This window comes from Podarcis muralis, chromosome 4, assembly GCF_964188315.1.
Source record: "Podarcis muralis chromosome 4, rPodMur119.hap1.1, whole genome shotgun sequence".
Classification (NCBI taxonomy): domain Eukaryota; kingdom Metazoa; phylum Chordata; class Lepidosauria; order Squamata; family Lacertidae; genus Podarcis; species Podarcis muralis.
The window spans coordinates 9,848,341-9,871,405 of record NC_135658.1 but is presented as its reverse complement, the minus strand read 5'-3'; the positions used below and the strand labels follow the sequence as shown (position 1 = coordinate 9,871,405).

The window sequence follows — 23,065 nt, the reverse complement described above, 5'->3', positions numbered from 1 at the left end:
CCGAGAGAGAGATGGAATGGAGTCTGTCTTGCAATCTGACTTCAATTTGAATGTTTGGGCTGGTGTTTCTGTTTACTTGCAATGAAATTTAATTAGATTGTGTAGTCCTTCCTGTAAACATCTGAATTATCCAACTAAGAAGATACAGATGCACCTTTCTGTGGAAAAGAGGGGAGGGGAGAGAGCGGGGAGAATGGTTTTCCGTAAGCTTGAGGAAAACCAAACATCTTGATGCCTTAAGACGCTGATTCGCAAATGGTGTGCCGCAAGGGTAGCCGCAATGGTGCCACGAGGAATGAATTAAATGGGCCCGTGAGCCCCGCAAAATATACCCAACCCACAAAGGAGGCTGCACGCTGCGTGATTTGTTTCTGAGACTTTGCTACCTTCCAAGAATAGGGACGCAGGGTGCAGGTCAAACTGTTTGCCTGTTTAACAAGATTTTTGTCACCCGATGTGACATTTAAAATTATATCATGCCCTTCCTCTGAAAGGAGCCCAGGGCAGCAAAGAACAAGTTGTCAAATAATGAAACCATCTTTTTTTTAAAAAAACACAACAAAACATTTAAAACACAATTGCAATTGTAGGCGACAAGCAGGAAGTCGCTGTATAGGAATGCGTTCAGTTCTTTGTTGCTGTTTTGCAGGCAGGGAAAGATCTCTGCTGAAAAGTCTTGTTGGAAGAGCAAAGTCTTCACCAGGCACCAAAAAGATGTCAGCGATGTTGGTGGTTTAGTCCCACCAAGCTTAATAATAATAATAATAATAATAATAATAATAATAATAATAATAATTTATTTATTTATACCCCACCCATCTGGCTGGGCTTCCCCAGCCACTCTGGGCGGCTTTCAACAAAATATTAAAATACAGTAATAAGCTAAAGGCCTACTTTCTGTGCAGTGCAGAGCGGACTTTCTGATAAGATGATATCTGCAAGAGACCTAACCCTGCGGGGCACAGTTATCAGGTATGTAAGAGGTGACACCCAGTGTGCCAGCTTGGCCCAGGCACCAAGAATTTGTGAGTACCAAGCCCCTTCATGGGGAATTTTGTGGGTGCTGAGGCCCCCCAGGGCCCCAGGGTGTTGGCACCTATGGGAGATACGGTCTTTCGCGTATCTTGGTCCCATTCCATATAGGGCTTCATACACCAAAACCAGCAACTTGAAGCCATTTGATCACCCCTCCTGTTGTTGTTGTTTAGTCATTTAGTTGTGTCCGACTTTTCGTGACCCCTGGACCAGAGCACGCCAGGCACTCCTGTCTTCCACTGCCTCCCACAGCTTGGTCAAACTCATGTTTTTAGCTTCGAGAACACTGTCCCACCATCTCGTCCTCTGTCGTCCCCTTCTCCTTGTGCCCTCCATCTTTCCCAGCATCAGGGTCTTTTCCAGGGAATCTTCTCATGAGGTGGCTAAAGTATTGGAGTCTCAGCTTCAGGATCTGTCCTTCCAGTGAGCACTCAGGGCTGGTTTCCTTCAGTCAGTGAGTACTCAGGGCTGATTTCAGAGCCAGTGTGGTGTAGTGGTTAAGAGTGGTAGACTCGTAATCTGGTGAACCAAGTTCGCATCCCTGCTCCTCCACATGCAGCTGCTGGGTGACCTTGGGCTAGTCACACTTCTTTGAAGTCTCTCAGCCCCACTCACCTCACAGAGTGTTTGTTGTGGGGGAGGAAGGGAAAGGAGAATGTTAGCCGCTTTGAGACTCCTTAAAGGGAGTGAAAGGCGGGATATCAAATCCAAACTACTACTACTACTACTACTACTACTCTTCTTCTTCTTCTTCTTCTTCTTCTTCTTCTTCTTCTTCTTCTTCTTCTTCTTCTTCTTCTTCTTCAGAATGGAGAGGTTTGATCTTCTTGCAGTCCACGGGACTCTCAAGAGTCTCCTCCAGCACCATAATTCAAAAGCATCCATTCTTCGGCGATCAGCCTTCTTTATGGTCCAGCTCTCACTTCCATACATCACTACTGGGAAAACCATAGCTTTAACTATACGGACCTTTGTTGGCAAGGTGATGTCTCTGCTTTTTAAGATGCTGCACTCCTCCTGACCAAGCATTATAAGCTAAGAGAGTCAAGGGTCAAGAAGACACGTGGCTGGCCAGATTGTTGCAAGGATCATGCCCACGTCATCAGCTAAGGACATAGGGAGAGACTGCTGGATCAAGCCAATGGCCCATCTTGTCCAGCATCCTGTTCTCACAGTGGCAAACCAGATGCCTGTGGAAAACTTGCAAGTGGGATCCGAGTGCAAGAGACTTCAACCACACCTGGCTCTCCATCCTCAACCTAGGCAAGGCTGAGGCAGTACAGTGGTACCTTGGTTCTCAAACGCCTTGATACTCAAACAACTTGGAACCCAAACACTGCAAACCCGGAAGGAAGTGTTCTGGTTTGTGAACTTTTTTTGGAAGCTGAGCGTGCTGCGTTTTGAGTGTTACGCTTCCGATTTGAGTGCCACGCTTCCGTTTTCAGTGTTACGCTGAGGTCTGTCTGTTTTTGCTATTTATTTTGCGTTTCTGTTTTCGCGACTCTTTTTATTTTATTTTTGTGACTGTGCGGAACCCAGTTCAGCTACTGATTGACAATTGTGTGACTGCAGTACAGTGGTACCTCGGGTTACATACGCTTCAGGTTACAGACTCCGCTAATCCAGAAATAGTACCTCGGATTAAGAACTTTGCTTCAGGATGAGAACAGAAATCGTGCTCCGTCGGCGCGGCGGCAGTGGGAGGCCCCATTAGCTAAAAGTGGTGCTTCAGGTTAAGAACAGTTTCAGGTTATGAATGGACCTCCGGAACAAATTAAGTACGTAACCAGAGGTACCACTGTACATTGTTTATTGCTTTCATTTTATGGATCCATGGTCTCGTTAGATAGTAAAATCCACGTCAAATTGCTGTTTTAGGGGTTGCTTTTAAAAATGTGGAACGGATTAATTTGTTTTGCATTACTTTCTATGGGAAAGTGCGCCTTGGTTTTGGAACGCTTTGGTTCTGGAACGGACTTCCGGAACGGATTCAGTTTGAGAACCAAGGTACCACTGTATCACAGTTCAAGGGCCTGGATAGCTCAGTTGGTTAGAGCGTGGCGCTGATAACGCCAAGGTTGCAGGTTTGATCCCCGTACGGGACAGATGCATATTCCTGCGTTGCAAGGGGGTTGGACTAGATCACAAGGGGTCCTTCCAACTCTATGTAGTATAGATTTTAGCCAGGCCAAAAGGGTGAAAAACAGGGCTAGAGAGGCAGCTGGCCTGGGGAGAAGAGGCATGGCTCAGGAGGAGCCAGATAGGACTGGAGGGCAATATTTTGCCTGCAGGTGCAATGTTCTCCGCCCCAGTTATAGCTCTAGGAGTGCTTCCAGCTTCAATCAATAAAGCAAAGGATTCCTTGCCTCCAATGAATCTGGCCGATATAATCTTAAGGCTTAGCTGTAATACTTAACAGGGTTTTTGTGTGTGTGTGTGTGCACCCGCAACTTCCCAATCTTCCACGCACTTCCTCTGGCATTTTACCTCTGCCCTTTCATCCTCTTTATCAGATGGGAGGATACATTCAGCAAAAGAAAAACTCCCCCTAAAAAATATTAATATTGCTCGGGTTTACTTATGAAATCAGCCGGTGGAATCAGTCAATAGCAGCCAGCCTTTGGAAAGGTAACATGAAAGAGTTCCGGCTGAAAGGTTAACTTGCTTATTTTTCTTGGTAATCATTAGCCATCCCCTGGAATCCTGTTCAGGACAATTCTAGCATGAAGATTTCCTATGGAGAAGAAAATATGGATGCCGAAGCCATTTGCTGGGGGAAAGGGGGCAGGGAGATGGGAGAATAACCCGTTTAAAAGTTTGCACATCTTAAATCCTTGGGCAGGCTGCAGCGTTGTTATTTTATATCCTGCTGCTGCTTTTGCAAACAGAGACGTTTAATTTATTACGCACGGTGTTTCTTTTTCCTAGGGCTGCAGTGGAATCGTGCAAGGCAAACTTTAATTGGTGAGGCTGGAAGTTCAGGGCACACACCTGTTTATTATTGGTTAATCTGTTTGCTTTTGGGCATGTTCTGTCAAGAGGGAACCAAAGGTGAGTTATTAAAAGTTGTGTTTCCTTTTGACTTTAGAATGTAAGAAATGCTTGCTGGCAAATTTCACAGCGCCAATGGCAATGCCAATGGCAAATTTCACAGTGGCCAACCACCTTCTTCTCCTTTGGCGATCCCTCGTAGCCGAGTAAGATTGTCTTCCATAAACACGGTTTTAACAGTGAGTCCGTAAGTGACTGTGGAGGCCAATTCTGGATCCACACGTCCTCTTTAAAAAAGGTGACAGAACTGATTGCGGAAACTATCGAGGCATCTCTCTATGAGCTGCGGCCGGAAAAATTATTGCAAGGATCTTTGCAAACCGTCTCTTAACAATATCTGAGGTGACCCTTCCTGAATCCCAAAATGGTTTTCGGCCTTCTAGGGGGACAGTGGACATGATTTTCACCGCTCGACAGCTTCAAGAAAAATGCAGAGAGCAAAACCAACCCCCTGTATATGGTGTTTATTTACCCGACTAAGGCTTTCAACGCTGTAAATCGTAACGCCCTGTGGACTGTCCTTCTGAAAACTGGCTGCCCAGATAAATTTGTGAACACCATTCAGCTCCTCCATGATAATATGACAGCAACAATCGCAGATAACAATGGCTCTCAAAGTGAACCGTTCACAGTGGGATCAGGTGTTACACAGGGTTGTGTTATCGCCCCTGCTCTATTCATTATTTTCATTGCCATGATCCTATACTTTGCCTAAGGGAAACTCCCCACCGGAGTAGAAATCATATATCGAACAGATGGAAAGCTCTTCAATCTGAGTAGGCTGAAAGCAAAGAGTAAGGTTACCGTAAATGGTGGCAGCAGCAGGTTTTGCATTCATTGGAGGCTGGATCTGCTGCCCCTGTGGACTCTGCCGCCTGAGGCATTCACCTCACTTAGCCTCATGGGTGGGCCAGCCCTGATACTTCCACTGTCGGAGACAACATTGCACCTGAATTCCAGTTGCTTGTTGTTGTTGTTTAGTCGTTTAGTCGTGTCCGCCTCTTCGTGACCCCCTGGACCAGAGCATGCCAGGCACTTCTGTCTTCCACTGCCTCCCACAGTTTGGTCAAACTCATGCTGGTAGCTTCAAGAACACTGTCCAACCATCTCGCCTCTGCCGTCCCCTTCTCCTTGTGCCCTCCATCTTTCCCAACATCAGGGTCTTTTCCAGGGAGTCTTCTCTTCTCATGAGGTGGCCAAGGTATTGGAGCCTCAGCTTCAGGATCTGTCCTTCCAGTGAGCACTCAGGGCTGATTTCCTTAGGAATGGATAAGTTTGATCTTCTTGCAGTCCCTGGGACTCTCAAGAGTCTCCTCCAACACCATAATTCAAAAGCATCAATTCTTCGGCGATCAGCCTTCTTTATGGTCCAGCTCTCACTTCCATACATCACTACTGGGAAAACCATAGCTTTTACTATAGGAACCTTTGTTGGCAAGGTGATGCCTCTGCTTTTTAAGATGCTATCTAGGTTTGTCATTGAATTCACAAATGGAGAGAGCACTGCTCTTGCTTCTTGCCTCCTCTTTGGGGCATCAGAATGTCCACTGCCAGACCTTAATGCAGGGGCAGACTTCGGTAACCTGGCGCTCTGAGCGAGGACAAAATTTGGTGCCCCCACAGTATTTCCTATTTTCACAATCATCACATTGTAGGGACCACGGGGGTCATCTACTCCAACCCCCTGCAATGGAAGAACCTTTGGCTAACATGGGGCTATAATCCACTACGCTGAATTTAAGAGTCTCATTAGTACGTTTCCTAGCGTAATTCAAAGTGTTGGTGCTGACCTTGAAAGCCCTAAACGGCCTTGGCCCTGTAGACCTGAAGGAGCGTCTCCACCCACATCGCTCAGCCCAGACTCCGAGGTCCTCCTCCGAGGGCCTTCTGGTGGTTTCCTCCCTGCGAGAAGTGAGGTTACAGGGAACCAGACACAAGGGCCTTCTTGGTAGTGGCGCCCTCCTTGTGGAACGCCCTCCCATCAGGTGTCAAGGAGATGAGTAACTATGTAACCTTTAGAAGACATCTGAAGGCAGCCCTGGACAGTGGTCTCTCAGGTTAAGAACTTAATTCGTTCCGGAGGTCTGTTCTTAACCTGAAGCACCACTTTAGCTTATGGGGCCTCCTGCTGCCGCCGCGCTGCTGCTGTGGGATTTCTGTTCTCATCCTGAAGCAAAGTTCTTAACCCAAGGTACTATTTCTGGGTTAGCAAAGTCTGTAACCTGAAGCGTATGTAACCCGAGGTACCACTGTATCCCTACACTTTTTAATGTTTAATGTTTAATTATTTTATATATGTTGGCAGCTGCCGAGAGTGGCTGGAGCAACCCAGTCAGATGGACAGGGTATAAACAAACAAACAAATATACCCCGCCCATTAGGCTGGGCTGCCCCAGCCACTCTGGGCGGCTTCCAACAAAATATTAAAATACTGTAATGCATGAAACATTAAAAGCTTCCCTAAACAGGGCTGCCTTCAGATGTCTTCTAAAAGTCTGGTGGGAGGGTGTTCCACAGGGCGGGCGCCACCACCAAGAAGGCCCTCTGCCTGGTTCCCTGTAACTTGGCTTCTCGCAGTGAGGGAACCGCCAGAAGGCCCTCGGCGCTGGACCACAGTGTCCGGGTAGAACGATGATTCCTTTGGGAACAGAGTTCGTTAAAGTGCCCCTTCCATTCTGCACATGCTCTGAAGTTCACTATTTTGTGCATCATCAGCTTGGCTCCCTGTGGAGGAAGCCATCAGTACCACTCTAAATCCGGTGGCGCCAGATAACGGACTAGAATGGACCCCTTTGGGCTTGACCCAGGAGAGCTGGGTTCTTATGAGGCAAGGCTTCTGGGATCCGTCTGCGGTGGCGCTTAAGCCTGCGCGCAGCAACCTGCGCTTCTTTCCACGCTCCCCCGCCTGCCCTCTGGCGTTTATTTCTGTGCACGGAAGGGGGAAACGCGAGAGGAGTTTTGCTGCAGGGGGGCCTGCAGAGGGACAGTGTTGTGTGTCGGGGGGGGGGGGAAATCTTGGGCAAATATATACTCCCCCCCTCTTTTTTTTTGTCAACTCCCCGCTGAACAGATCAAACACGTTTTATTTGTCCTGTATTTTTTTTCTCTCTCTCTCTCCAAGGCAGTAAATCCCGCACGTTTTTGTTATGCTAATACGGGCTGACATCACCACTCACATCAAAGCCCCGAGGAGCGCATAAAAGCAGGTTCCGCCAGCCGGAGAAGAGCCATAAAGGACTTTTGCAGCTGTGGAGCTGGACAGGGGTTTAGGAAGAAGAAGGGGCGATCGCCTGCGACTCAGGAGCCACACACACAGAGAGAAAAAGAAGCGCACTTTGCAACATCTTCCCAGAGCCTCTCTTGCGTTATTATTATTTTTTGCAATCATTTTCCCCCTCCTTCCCGATTTGCTCCCCCGCTCCAACTTCCCAGCGTCTCTTTCTCTCTCTCTCTCCAAATCCCTCGCCCGTCCTAGCTGTGTGTTTTTCAGTTTAACATCTATTTTCCCTCCGGCTGACCTTTCTGCGCTCGGGAACCGTGTTTGGGAACCTTATCTTGGACTGCTAACATCTGCAAAACCGAGGCGTCCTTCTTTGCCCAGGAAACATTTGATGAAGCGGAGCTGTTGAAGAGATCTCCCACCGCAAATCCCATTTCTTCCCCACCCCAGTTTTTGGAAGACGATTTTGGAGAAGGGACAAGGAAGAAGATTTCCCCCGCCCCACCGCTGCCAAAAGGTAAGGAGAAGCGAGGGACTTTCTGTTGCTGTTTTTTTTTTTTTTTTACTAGTAAACGCTGCGATCCTTTGAGGCTTGGTTTGGGGTGGGCAGAGGAGCGGTCCTAGTAATTCCTAGCTGAATGATCTGAGAGGGTGAGGAGATCGACTAGATCCGGCTTGCTCGGAAAGTCTGGGATTTATTCATTGACGGAAAGTTGATGCGCTCGGATACCCAATTACGCTTAAGCGGCGCTGTGTGGTCCGTTTTCAGTGAAATTGACAAGACGGCGCTGCGTTGTTTCGGAGGGTGGAAATGCAAGTCCGTGGAAGCTGTTTTTTGAAGTGTGTACACACACACACACACTTTTAAAATTTTACTTAAAACAGCCACAGCTTTGTGTGTTTCACACAGCCCTTGATTGGCGAGAGTTGGCCAGTTTTGCAAAACAGGAATGGCAAAAAGTCAGGGTTTCCAAACCCGGAGCGGTGGCGCGTGAGCAGAAAGCGCAAGCATTTGGTACTTCGGCCAAGAGGCGCGTTGCGCTGCTGCAAAACCCCCACGTTTAAAAGGGGTCGGGGTTGCTGAGCCTGCTTGTAAAGCCCTCTTATTTTTAAAAGAAGTCAGCGTTTTTGTAAAAAAAAAAAAAAAAAAAAAAAAGACCCGAGAGGGCAGGAAATGCAACGCGGTGTGGTTATGGAAGCAGATGCGCCGTGGCTTGCCAGGCTGCTCTCTGGAGAAAGAAACTGCTGCTCTCGTTATCTATGTGCTGGGAAACTATCTCTAGATGCGGATTATCCGGACGTGCAGACAGACAGAGGGGTCCGCGTGTGACCCGCTGAAACACACACCTGTGAGTCTAATAAACAAGCGCCTTTCTTTCAAGTGTAACCTCTGATTCCGGATTGCATGAAATTCAGAAGAATAGTCACGTTACTATTTCTGAACACAGAACCAGAATCCAAGAAGGCCCCCTTCCCCTTTTAACATAACGCTGCCAACATTTATTCTGCCTTTGCGCCACAATGTACGTCACTTTGTCCAGGGAATGCATTTTAATTGGATTCGCCCGCCTCGCGATATCACGAGGTCTAGAAACTTGGAGCGCGAGCCATCAAGAATGCCTGTTGCGTAAGACCCTTTGAGCTCCACACAATTCCTGCTCTCAATGCGAATTGCGCTGGAGACATCCCTAGAATATATTCTGGGAGCTAAAAAGGGGAAAACGAGCTGTAGGCAGTCAGGTGGCGAGCTTGCTGACATTTAAATTGGAGCATTTCTACTCAGAAGTAGTAAGCCCCGTTGCACCCAACGGGGCTTCCTGGTGTAAATGTGTATAGGATTTTATATGTCTAAACACACTTGTTGGACGATATTCCATTGAACTCAGTGGGAATTAATTCTGGGCAAGACCCAGATGCAGAGTTGAGCTGCAAAGCTGTTAATTGAAAGGTGGTGTTTTTTTTGGGGGGGGGGTGTTAATAAAATGGGTCCTACTCATGAGTAAACATTCATGGACTTGGGCTGCCAGTTTGGTAGATAGCTGACAGTGGGGGCACACCCATGATCTAGGGATACTTTTCTGGTTTGTAAGCTGCACTGAACTCAGCTGAACTTACTCCACGTTAAATATGCCCAGAATTGGAAAAGCACTCTCCTTTGCTTATTTATCGAAGCATTTATAATCCGTACTTTTATATGAGTATAGAAAGGTGCTGCGCAGCATGCAAGACTATAGCAACATGAGTAAAAGCACCAGGGGAAAAAAAAATCATTTAAAATGCCAATTAATATAACGATCAATTATTACTGTTAGTTTAATATATGCTTCACATTTTTACGAAAGCACACAGTGGCTCTTGCAAACACCGGCAAGCAGAAGGCAGGTGTTACTTGTCCCTAAAACAGCTGGAAAGGCAGGTTCATTTTGTTGCCGTTGTTAAAAACTGATGATAGGCACGATTCAGGAGGCTGGACTGAGCCAGCAAGCTTTCGAAGGTTGTGGGGACCCTTTAGATGAAAAACGGGGTGTGCTGAGAACTGGAGATGCTGTAGGAGTGTTGACTTCTATGGGGTGGCAACATGATCTATTTTACTGCGTCCCAGGCAGACTGCAATTCACCTAGTAAAGACAAAACGTCATGGGTGCAGACTTTTTGGTGTTGGAAAATCTTTGCTTTCTTTCTCCGCCTCCCCCCACCCCAACCACTCCACAGATGTGATTTCATAGGAGTCTGGATTTGCAAATCCAAACCTGTGGTCAGGATGAGCCAGAAATAATTGCTGGCAGGCGCGTCCCTGTTGTGAATTTTGCAAAGGGGGAAAGCGCATTCTGCTTACTGATATTTTAAATTTCCAGACCGTCCTCCATCTGAGGAACACAGGGTGTGTTTCACAGTGCAAGAACACAAAAATACTTTCCATAGAAACCTACAAGAGAAAAACAACAAACCTCCGTCGGCCTAACAGGCCATAAATGAATCTTCATCAAGGTTTGCGACTCTGGCTCCCACACTTGTGTTCTGCCTTTTATGTATGCATCCTACGTGTGGTTCTCAGAGAGCTGATCTAGACCTGCTTATTAGGTTCAGAAAAATGGTAGCCCCACACGCCTTCAGGCCAGTCTTTAGCTGCTTTCTGACTGCATTCAAGGAGAGCCGGCTGGTTTTTCAAAGGTGGGATCAGGCTCACAAAACAAGCTTTTCTGGTCCTGGGTGGCTGTACTCTAATTCAAACTGGGGTGTGGCCGAATATATTTTGCCTTTGAATACTAGGTGCTGGGTGCGGAGAGGCAGGTGAGCTGTTGCTCTCATAGGTGCCCAGGGGCTTCCTAGAGGCATTTGATGTTCTTTCGTTGCATGAAATAGAAAATTGGTTTTTCAATGGGCAGGGATGTAGCTCACTGCTGGATTTGCAGAGGACCCTGGGTTCAATCACTAATGGGCAGGGGGAGACTCTTTCTGCCCAAGACCTCAGGGAGCTACTGCCAGTCATTGTTGACAATAATTGGCTAATGGACCAGTGCTTTAATGCAGTTTCCGTGTTCCTAAGCTGGGCTATTAGGGACGCGGGTGGCGCTGTGGGTTAAACCACAGAGCCTAGGACTCGCTGATCAGAAAGTTGGTGGTTCGAATCCCCGCAATGGGGTGAGCTCCCTTTGCTCGGTCCCAGCTCCTGCCAACCTAGCAGTTCAAAAGCACGTCAAGGTGCAAGTAGATAAATAGGTACCGCTCCAGCGGGAAGGTAAATGGTGTTTCCGTGCGCTGCTCTGGTTCGCCAGAAGCTGCTTGGTCATGCTGACCACATGACCCGGAAGCTGTACGCTGGCTCCCTCGGCCAATAAAGTGAGATGAGTGCCGCAACCCCAGAGTCAGCCACGACTGGACCTAATGGTCAGGGGTCCCTTTACCTTTACCTTTAAGCTGGGCTATTAACAACAACTCTATAGACAGGTTTATATAAAGTAGCTGCATGCATAAGCAGCTTAAATATATGTTCTGGGTGGTCTTCAACTAAGTTTTTACTAAGAGTTGCTGTTGTTGTTTAGTCGTGTCTGACTCTTTGTGACCCCCTGGACCAGAGCACGCCAGGCACTCCTGTTTTCCACTGCCTCCTGCAGTTTGGTCAAACTCATGCTGGTAGCTTCGAGAACACTGTCCAACCATCTCGTCCTCTGTCGTCCCCTTCTCCTTGTGCCCTCCATCTTTCCCAACATCAGGGTCTTTTCCAGGGAGTCTTCTCTTCTCCTGAGGTGGCCAAAGTATTGGAGCCTCAGCTTCACGATCTGTTGAGCGCTGAGGGCTGATTTCCTTCAGAATGGAGAGGTTTGATCTTCTTGCAGTCCATGGGACTCTCAAGAGTCTCTTCCAGCACCAGAATTCAAAAGCATCCATTCTTCGGCGATCAGCCTTCTTTATGGTCCAGCTCTCACTTCCATACATCACTACTGGGGAAACCATAGCTTTAACTATACGGACCTTTGTTGGCAAGGTGATGTCTCTGCTTTTTAAGATGCTGTCTAGGTTTGTCATTGCTTTTCTCCCAAGAAGCAGGCATCTTTTAATTTCATGACTGCTGATTAATGATCACGTCTAAATTGAGCTGGGCTTATGACTGTTTTCCCTTTGTGGAGAACGGGAACACAACTCCATGCAATGGGAAACATAGCATGTCAGGGAGGAAAGTTTGGTTTCGTCTTCTCTCTTGAGAAGCTGAGGAAATAGCTCAGTCGGTTAGAGCATGGTGATGATAATGACATGGTTGCAAGTTTGATCGCTGTACGGGACAGCTGCGTTGCGGGGGTTGGACTAGATGACCCTCAGGGTCCCTTTCAACTCTACAATGCTATGATTCTAAGCTATTTATGCATGTGCTTCAAATGGTTTTGTCGCGAGGGGGTAGCCAGACATGCAGCCTGCCCCCCTTTTCTAGCCTGAATTGGTAGTTCAAGATGTGCTTTACCGTATATATATAGAGAGAGAGAGAGAGAGAGAGTTGCCGATTGTGTAAATTGCCCCCAAATTATTCCTACATTTTGTCGAAGGCAAAGTGCCACAGACAGGATTTCTCCTGAACTCCAAAACATCTGGTCTTGGCAGAGCTCCATCCTGCAAACTTTCAATGACTTGGAACTAGATGTTAACAAGAGTAATGTCATCTTGCGGCTGAAACTATAATCCCTGTCTCTCTCTTTCTTCCCTTGTCCTACATAACATTTAGGGAGGAATGACACGAGAGTTAATTAAAGGAATGTTTTCTTTAAAACAATCCATTAGTTTAACATCATTTATATCCCGCTTTCCCTCCCTTAGGAGTTCAGAGCAGTATACATTTTTGTAAAAAAAAAAAGTTGATCTATGGATGTAACAGCCAATAAGAAACAGTAGCAAGATAACACAGCGGCCAAAATATCTTCAATATCTGGTTAAAAAGCAAAGCTTTTAACTTCCCTCCTTAAATATAAACAGCCAGCAGCCTTGTAATTGGCATTTTTCATGAATTCAAAATGGGGGGAAATCAGTGATCAAAATCAGTTCAGCTTTGAAATGAGTGGTTGAAATCAGTGCAGTTTTGAAATCCATGGTCATAATCAGTGCAGGTTTGAAAGGTCCAGCCTGCCATTTTGATTCAAAAAGACAGCGAGTTGTAGGCAAAGATGGATGAAAACCTGCTGCTTGATCTTCGTGACCCCCTGGACCAGAGCAAGCCAGGCAATCCTGTCTTCCACTGCCTCCCACAGTTTGGTCAAACTCATGCTGGTAGCTTCGAGAACACTGTCCAACCATCTTGTCCTCTGTCGTCCCCTTCTCCTTGTGCCCTCCATCTTTCCCAACATCAGGGTCTTTTCCAGGGTGTCTTCTCTTCTCATGAGGTGGCCAAAGTCTTGGAGCCTCAGCTACACGATCTGTCCTTCCAGTGAGCACTCGGGGCTGATTTCCTTAAGAATGGAGAGGTTTGATCTTCTTGCAGTCCATGGGACTCTCAAGAGTCTCCTCCAGCACCATAATTCCAAAGCATCAATTCTTCGGCGATCAGCCTTCTTTAGGGTCCAGCTCTCACTTCCGTACATCACTACTGGGGAAACCATAGCTTGAACTATACGGACCTTTGTTGGCAAGGTGATGTCCTTTATTAAATGGCTCAATACAGCTGCCTTCATTTTCTCCCCACGTATCAACATTTATTTCTCCCTGCACATCAACATTTGCTGCTGCCCACAAATCTGCCCATATCCTCTTTTTAAAGCCAACAAGCCAAAGAAGAAGCTATCTTTCTCTACAAACTCACACAGATGTGTTTAAGGGGGGGGGGGTTGTGGGACGACTCAGCCAAAGGCAAACAGGGTCAGGTTAGTAGCAGAAGATAACAAGCCACTTGTTCCTGCCTTGACTTGTGACCTGACTTTTCACCTTTGTAAACAACACATCCGATTTCAGATTTCACCGCTCCATCCTTTCCTCCCCTTAGAAATTCCTCTTCAAGTCACACCTTTAGCTCCCTGTGACCTCAGGGTATGCAAAAGGAGCTTGCAAAATATGTGACACATTTTTCTCCACCTGCTGATGTTTTGATCCTAAGAATCTCCATTCGGGCAGAAATTTTGGTCTTCTAAAATTTTTTTTAAAAATGGTCAACATGCCACCCCATAAAATAAAGTTTTCTGGTGGCTTGCAATAAAGAAGAAAAAGTCCAATTTACTATGGTACCTCGGGTTACAGATGCTTCAGGTTACAGACGCTTCAGGTTACAGACTCCGCTAACCCAGAAATAGTACCTCGGGTTAAGAACTTTGCTTCAGGATGAGAACAGAAATTGCACAGCAGCAGCTGGAGGCCCCATTAGCTAAAGTGGTACCTCAGGTTAAGAACAGTTTCAGGTTAAGAACGGACCTCCAGAATGAATTAAGTTCTTAACCCGAGGTACCACTGTAAATAGAAAATAAAACATAACAGTTGAATCAAAAGTTGCAATGGTGGAAGAAGCCCATTGCCCTCCAAAAGTTAAATAGATTTTTTTAAAAAAAAATCCAAGAGGCCCAGACTAGCTATTTAAAATTTGTGTGAATCAAAAGATCTTCATCTGGTGTACAAAGGGCTCTTCTTATGGCATGCTGGATGCAGCCAAAGTCCCATTTAGATCAGCATCCTGTTCTCACAGTGGCCAACCATTTGTCAATAAGCGAGCACCGAGCACAAGAGCACTCTATCCTCCTGGCTTTTCCTGCAACTGGTACTCAGGAGCATTGCTGCAGGCAGAGCACAGCCATCGTGACCATGATAGTAGACCTTCTTAGGTGGACTTGGTGAGTCTTTGTTCATCAAGTGCAATTCTTTAAAATGCAATCTGTCCAAAATTAAGCACCACTGGTCCCATCACCTCTTGGCAAATAGAAGGGGAAGAAATGGAGGCAGTGAGAGATTTTACTTTCTTGGGCTCCATGATCACTGCAGAGGGTGGCAGCAGCCACGAAATTAAAAGACGCCTGTTCTTGGGAGAAAAGCGACGACAAACCTAGACAGCATCTTAAAAAGCAGAGACATCACCTTGCCGACAAAGGTCTGTATAGTTAAAGCTATGGTTTTCCCAGTAGTGATGTATGGAAGTGAGAGCTGGACCATAAAGAAGGCTAATCGCCGAAGAATGGATGCTTTTGAATTATGGTGCTGGAGGAGACTCTTGAGAGTCCCATGGACTGCAAGAAGATCAAACCTACTTATTCTGAAGGAAATCAGCCCTGAGTGCTCACTGGAAGGACAGATCGTGAAGCTGAGGCTCCAATACTTTGGCCACCTCATGAGAAGAGAAGACTCCCTGGAAAAGACCCTGATGTTGGGAAAGATGGAGGGCACAAGGAGACGACACAGGAGGAGATGGTTGGACAGTGTTCTTGAAGCTACCAGCATGAGTTTGACCAAACTGTGGGAGGCAGTGGAAGAAAGGAGTGCCTGGTCTGTTCTTTTCCATGGGGTCACAAAGAGTCAGACATGATTAAACAAGTAAACAAATAGCATTTAAGGAGAGAATAGACTTTGGATGAGTCATCAAGCAGAGCCATCAGGAATAAAACCCATCACCCAATGGAATAGAAACACAAATTCAGCCCATTTTAGTCCCAAAGACTAAACTAAGGCCAATTGATTCCATTGTTATTGGCCCATCATTCAGCAGTTAATGATAGAGATGGTTGGGAAGGAATGCATAGCAGCAGATCCTGTTTTGTTGAATTATTTGGAGAAAACAGTGCAATGTTGATATGTTATGGCTGGTTTTTCTCAGGATCTGCGCTCTGCAAATGGGCTTTTGAGTTTCACCTCTGGAATATAGCAAACTGCTGCTTTAGGAAGCAGCAGCAACAGGAGCCTGTGTTGTTAAGAAGCCCAAATCCATCAGAGAGATAGAGGCTCCAAAATAGCCCACTTCAAGCAGTGCAGCGAAGGCTTTAAGGAGTGAAGTTTTCAAGTGGGGCTTCTTTGGGGCAGAGATAAAAGGCATTTGAAACACTCCAGTGGCAGCAGAGGCAGAAGCTGGGATAAAAATGGCCAGCGATGGACTGAACTTATCTCTGCTTGCAGTGATCGGGATTTTTTTTTTTTTTTAAAGAAGTTAGAAGAGGAGGTCTGCCAAGACAAGTCTGCTCTTTATAATGGCACTTTTCCAGGAACGGCGTTTGGAGAGAGTAGATTCCAAGGCCGGTGGGACTCCCTGGACGATAACTTTTTAACACACACAGCAGAGCACAGCTCTCTCCTCCAGAGTCATGCTCAGAGATTGATCCCCACTGAGTCTCCCAGGTGGTTCAAACACACTCATAAAAAGTAGGGTGTGTAAGAACATAAGAGCAGCTTGGCTGGATCAGGCCAAAGACCCATCTAGTCCAGCTTCCTATGCTTACCAGTGGCCAACCAGCTGCCTATTAGGCTACAAGCAGAACTACAAGGCTACAAGCAGAACTACAGAGCAACAGCAACTCTCCACATTCAGACAATGGAGGCAGAACTTAGCCCTTGTGGCTAGGAGACCTCCAGGTGTCCCTATTTTCCAGGGACAGTCCTGGATTTACAGAAGCCATCCCAATTTCTGATTTGATCCTGGATGTAGAATGTCCTGCTTTTCCTTAGGACATCCCTATATTCATCAGAGAAATGTTGGAGGATATGGAATAGCACGTTCCTATATACACCAGAGAAATGTTGGAGGGGGCGTCTCTGTTTTCATTGGAGAAATGTTGGAGGATATGGAATAGGACATCCTTATATACACCAGGGGTCGCGGGTGGTGCTGTGGTCTAAACCACAGAGCTTAGGGCTTGCTGATCGGAAGGTCGGCGGTTTGAATCCCCGCAAAAGGGTGAGCTCCCGTTGCTCGGTCCCTGCTCCTGCCAACCTAGCAGTTCAAAAGCATGTCAAAGTGCAAGTAGATAAATAGGTACCACTCTGGCGGGAAGGTAAACGGCGTTTCTGTGTGCTGCTCTGGTTCGCCAAAAGCGGCTTAGTCATGCTGGCCACATGACCTGGAAGCTGTACGCCGGCTCCCTCGGCCAGTAAAGCGAGATGAGTGCCACAACCCCAGAGTCGTCCGCGACTCTACCAACCGTATTGTTTGTGCTTGTGAAATATGGACCACTTATAAACAGCATCTCCAACTTCTCCAATAATTTTTACACATCACTTGGGAAGACAGGCAAACTAATGCCAGTGTCCTGGAAGAGGCAAAGATCACCAGTGTTGCAGCAAGGATTCTTCAACATCAACTTCGTTGGACTGGTCATGTTGTGCGGATGCCTGATTATTGTCTTCCAAAGCAACTACTCTATTCTGAACTTAAAAATGGAAAGCGTAATGCTGGTGGTCAACAAAAGAGGTTTAAAGACTCTCTCAAGGCAAATCTTTAAAAATGTAGTATAAACACCAACAACTGGGAAACACAGGCCTGCGAGCGCTCCAGTTGGAGAACAGCCTTTGCCAAAGGTGTCATGGGCTTTGAAGACACTCGAACTCAGGACGCAAGGGAGAAACACACTAAGAGGAAGGCACGCTTGGCAAATCCTCGCCATGATCAGCTCCCGCCCGGAAACCTATGTCCCCGCTTTGGAAAGACGTGTGGATGTGGATCCAGAATTGGCCTCCACAGTCACTTATGGACTCACTGTTAAGACCGTGTTTATGGAAGACAACATTACTCTGCTGCGAGTGATTGCCAAAGAAGAAGAAGAAAACGAAGCAACTACAGTGGTACTTCGGGTTAAGAACTTAGTTCATTCTGGAGGTCCGTTCTTAACCTGAAACTGTTCTTAACCTGAAGCACTACTTTAGCTAATGGGGCCTCCCGCTGCCGCCGCGATACCACAGCACGATTTCTGTTCTCATCCTGAAGCAAAGTTCTTAACCCAAGGTACTATTTCTGGGTTAGTGGAGTCTGTAACCTGAAGCGTCTGTAACCTGAGGTACCGCTGTAATGTGCATTTTACCTTTGCAAAGTAAGTTGATTTCTATGTACTTTCACACACACAAACACACAGAGACACCTCTGTCTTCCATCCAGCCAAGCAAGGGGCATTATCAGAGCTCGACTGTGCATTTGAGCCAGCAAAAACTCACAGATTGTGAAGAAGAAGAACCAGCGGAAGGTGTGTCTTAGGGAGAAACTGTGTGGTCTGTGTAGAGTCCAGAGCGTCAGACAGAGAGAGGACTGCTCAGCTCTGAGTTTAGCTGCCCCAGTTATAAACAGCTAAGGCATGTACTCTGTACTAACGTGCTAAGAATATACAGTGGTGCCTTGGGTTAAGTACTTAATTTGTTCCGGAGGTCCGTTCTTAACCTGAAACTGTTCTTAACCTGAAGCACCACTTTAGCTAATGGGGCCTCCTGCTGCTGCCGCGCCGCCGGAGCACGATTTCTGTTCTCATCCTGAAGCAAAGTTCTTAACCCGAGGTACTATTTCTGGGTTAATGGAGTCTGTAACCTGAAGTGTATGTAACCTGAAGCGTATGTAACCCCAGGTACCACTGTAGATCCCATTGCTTGAAAAAAAGGGTGTGTGTGAGACAGAGTGTGTTTGATCACATTTCAAACAATATTCAGAGCGCGTCTTATGCTTTACTCGCATTATCATGTTGTTAGGCTCAAAGAATTGCAGAGCTGGGAGGGACCCTAGGGTCATCTAGTCCAACCCCCTGTAATGAAGGAATCTCAACAAGATCATACGTGGCAGGTGGACATCTAACCTCTGCTTCAAAGCCCCCCAAGGAAGCAGAGTCCACAACCTCCTGTCAAACAGCTCTTACAGTCACAAAGTTCTTCCCAATGTTTAGTCGGAACCTCATTTCTTGCCATTGGAATCCATTGGTTCGGGTCTTGCCCTCTGGAGCAGCAGAAGGAAAGCTTGCTCCATCTTCCAAGCGACAACTCTTCAGACGTTGGCAATTCTATCACCTCTCGGTCTTCTCTTCTCCAGGCTAAACATACCCAACTGCCTCAACCGTTCCTCATCAGTGTAAGAACGTTCAGGGATGCTGAAGAGGATATATTGTTTGATTATAGCCTTTCCAACTTGTGTTAACAAGTTCCACAATTTAGCAGAGTAACACTCCCCTTTTTAAACTCACAGCGGATGCATTCGCCCAGGCTCACTAAAGCCTCTATAATAACTGTATTTTCCCCTTATTCCCTCATAAAAGATAAGACACGACACAGTCTTCTATAAAAGTATAAAAAGAGTTTACTCACTCACATTCTGTTCGCAACTGGATCCCAGAAGGCAGACTTAGCTTAGAAAAGTAACATACACCTGGAAACTATCTCATAAAGAGACAGTCCCTTTGTCCTCTCTTGGCTGAAAGCATCTTTGGGCTAAGCAGATGTTGCTTCTTCAACGAAAAGTAGTCATAGAGAGAGAGATGGCTGCCCTGCCCTGTGCTTTTGCCGTTACCTGCACAGGTGAGGCCACACCCACCTCTAGTCACATGCAGAGGAAGTCTGTCCCAGCCCAGAAGGAAACAGGAAGTTTACCTGCTGGCTGGACAAACATTCCTCCCCATGTGTAAACATGTTCACTCTAGGAATGTTGTACTTGACTGCTCTTGTGTTTCACATCCCACAATCAGGGCTGGTTTCCTGGACCTTGATCACCTTGGTCAACCTCCTCTGCACATGTTCCAGCTTCTTCTTCTTCTTCTTCTTCTTCTTCTTCTTCTTCTTCTTCTTCTTCTTCTTCTTCTTCTTCTTCTTCTTCTTCACCCTTCAGACCCAGGGCAGGTTAAAACACAAAATTATGAACAATTAAAAAAAATTAAAAACCCTCATAATCATAAAGATAAGACTGGTTCATATATACTGTATAAATTGGTCATTTGCATTATTTCCCATATTGCAGACAGGGAATCTTGAGGTCTGCTGAAAGCCACCCAGCATGTTCACAGCAGAGGCAAGCTTTGAAACCAAATATTTGTTGATTCGCTACAGCAATTGCACTCTCTCTTGCTTGCCTTGGTCTGCACTGGCTTTGCGGTTTCATGGTTTTATAGCTTTACTCGTACGCCTGACGGTTTTAACTTGTAAACCACCCAGGATTTTTTCCTCTTCAGTTGGGCAGCCTAAAAATGCAGCAAACAGATACATGGATTGATTCGCAGCTCAGTCTCTTTGCTGCTATGTCACCCTTTATTTATCACAGCAGACATGCAAAAGACAGCAGTTGTAAAAAACAGCTTTATGCCCAAGTGGGCTTTGAACCCGGGTCTCCTAGACCGACACTCTAACCACTACACCAATCACTGCAGAGACCTAGCAAGGCCCGAGCCATTCCTTGCCATGCAGGGCCACACTTCACAACAGCAGAATCATGTCATTTAAAAGAGGTGATGACAACGGGAGCTCACCCCGTCACGGGGATTCGAACCGCCGACCTTCTGATCGGCAAGTCCTAGGCTCTGTGGTTTAATCCACAGTGCCACCCGCATCCCTCTAGCAGTATAAAAGCAGACAGTTAATACCCGCCATTTTCATGGAGGAATAATCTGGGAACAGAATTGCACATGTGTAGAAAGAGAGGAGAAAGGGACAACAGAGGACGAGATGGTTGGACAGTGTTCTCGAAGCTACCAGCATGAGTTTGACCAAACTGCGGGAGGCAGTGGAAGACAGGAGTGCCTGGCGTGCTTTGGTCCAGGGGGTCACAAAGAGTCGGACACGACTAAATGACTAAACAACAAGAAAGAGAGGGGGAGTAGCGACATTGTCCAGTAATGTCTGTTGCTGTAACTCACTGGTGCGCATGAGATTTAGCACGACATGCCAGTACAGTGGTACCTCTGGTTGTGAACAGGATCCTTTCCGGCGGCCCGTTCGCAACATGAAAAGAACTCAACATGCAGCAGTGCATCTGCGCGGGTCGCGATTTGCCGCTTCTGTACATGCGCGCGATGTCAGTTTGTGCGTCTGCGCATGCGCGAGTGCCGAAACCCGGAAGTAACCCTTTCCGGTACTTCCGGGCCGCCGCGGGACGCAACCCCTTGAAAAAAATGTATCATGAAGCAAACGTAACATGAGGTCTGACTGTATATTGGTCCAGAAGCCTCCGTTCCATAATGCAGGTGTGAAAGGAATGCTAGGAAGCAGGACAGAAATGCTAGCGTTATAATGGGGAAACTGGTGCAATTCCCCCCCGCCTTGATGCATTTCATGTGTGCTCTTCTGAGGTCACTGAGTGAAGAGAAGGATTCAATAAATGCATTTAAATCCTGGGCTATTATTATCCCTTCCACACACACACACACACCTCCTGCAAAGCCCTGCCTGCGGAGAGGCTGTTTGCAATTGCGTGCTTATTCCCAGCTGCGGTTGTTCCTTGGGGTCCAGGTGTTTGAGTATGTGGGAGAAGTGAGATACTCCACCTAATGAGGTGCGAAGGAAATCAAGAGGCAGAAGGCAGCTTCGAGCATCCCTCACAGCCACTCCAGGCAGCCTCCAACATCTGCAAGCAGAGAGGGCATCTCCATTAGCCGACATCCGTTCCTGTAATTCGTCTCCTTAAAAAAAAAAGCGCTCTTTCCCTCCACTTCGACTTTTAATATATTTGCAAATGAAAAAAGGATGAAGATTAAAACCTCCAGGGAGGGTGGAGATTTGATGTCCATACATTTCACCCCCCCTCCTTTCCTCTTCTCAGCCATACATATATATATAAATGGGGAGGGATAAAGGCAGGATAAAGAAGGAAAATCTACCATATGCAGAGTTAACCAAAACCATGCAATAGGACTTGAGTGCCTTTGCTGCAATTCAAGCCGTCCAATCTGCCTGTCTCTGGAACTACATCAGTTCTATCAAGAAAAGGGGAATTCCGTTCGCGATTCGCAAACCACTCCTTTGCAGTTTGATTTCTCTTTCGGTACAGATATAAAAAGGCGCGTTGTTAACCCGTTTTTGTTTTCTTCTCCCCTTCCTCAATTTCAGGTTGGCGTTTTGAGGAATTCCTCTCTCCTCCCTCCCCCATAAAGGAGGGGTTTTTTCTTTTCCCAAAAGCCACTTTTATTTTCTCCTGAAGAGATTTCGTGGCGAAAAGAGAGAGGTAGAACCGGGCAAAGATGACACGGCAATTTTTGGTGGCCTTTTTCCTGGCTTTCGTTCTGCAGAATGGGACCTGCAACGGAATCAAGTGGTTGTAAGTATTGACTTTAATTATTATTATTTTAAAAATCTGCCCAGGCATTGTGTGACGATTTTGCAATTTTGCCACATACTTTAAACCATTTGTCAGGGTGGAGGCAGAAAACCCAAGGTCCAACTAGGCCTGAGGGAAGCATTATCCTTGTTTATTCATGTATCTGCCCCAACGGTGAAAATAGCTGGGGGAATGTGTGCAATTTTAACTTGGTTTCTTACTGGAACCCCAATATCTACAAACCAGAGCTAGGTTCAAACGACAGACAGCCCATAGATTTATTTACAGTACCAGAACTGAACTCATGGTCTTTTCAACACAGACAGCTGCACCTAGATAGCGTTTCTTCAGCCCAATTTAGGTAGGGGAAAAAATTGTTTCGTTGTTGCTGTTGTTAAACAATTGGGAGTCAAGCCGCCTTGCTGAACTTCTGCAAATCACCAATCTACCATTCACCCATATTTATTGCGTACAATCTCTTTAAACATACCACCCGCATGGATGGTATTTGCCTGCATGTGTGTAATGTACAACTTTCTCTCCCAACCGCTTTTGGCTAAGGGAAATTGTCAGATTTTGGAAGATGGACTTTGCCAGGGAATGTCGAGAAATATCACTCAAGTCAGCCCAACCGTTTACACCCTGGCTTTAGCTAAAGCTCACGCCGTTTCGTTCCAAATTGTTCCTTGATTCATCTGATAGCTGATTTTGGTTGACTCAAGTCTAGCCTGTGATCGGTGCCGGATTTATGTATAAGCTAAACAAGCTATAGCTTAGGGCCCCACTCTCTTGGGGCCCACCCAAAAATTTAAAGAAAAAAACTGGATGTACATTTCCAAAATATAAGATAAAAAACAAATAAAATAAAACCTACATCCAGCAACAGTGTTTTGTGTTGTGTAGGCTCCTACGATGTAAGTCATGGGCCCCGCCTGCTAGCCTGCTCCCTAAAATATCACTAGTTTGCTCCTTTCTATATATAGGGTGCCTACATTCTGCATGGACTTTTCAACAGTTACTTTGATAAAATACATATTTTGTTATGTGCAAATGGCTTTAGATACCTATTAGGTCCATAAATTACCATCTAGCATATATTCAAC

At 46.4% G+C, this 23,065-nt stretch overlaps 1 protein-coding gene across 2 annotated transcripts in view; it reads left to right on the top strand.

Moving 5' to 3' along the window:
• Positions 1–7,113: 7,113 nt before the first annotated feature.
• Positions 7,114–23,065, top strand: part of WNT11 (Wnt family member 11) — a 60,789-nt gene continuing 44,837 nt past the window's right edge. Inside the window, exons 1-2 of one of the 2 annotated variants that reach the window (XM_028725887.2) lie at positions 7,114–7,823; positions 21,755–21,962. In XM_028725887.2, the coding sequence (XP_028581720.2) occupies positions 21,886–21,962 (77 nt within the window). In that variant the 5' untranslated portion in view covers positions 7,114–7,823; positions 21,755–21,885. The remainder of the gene's footprint in view (positions 7,824–21,754; positions 21,963–23,065) is intronic. The other variant, XM_028725888.2, reaches the window with a different exon arrangement.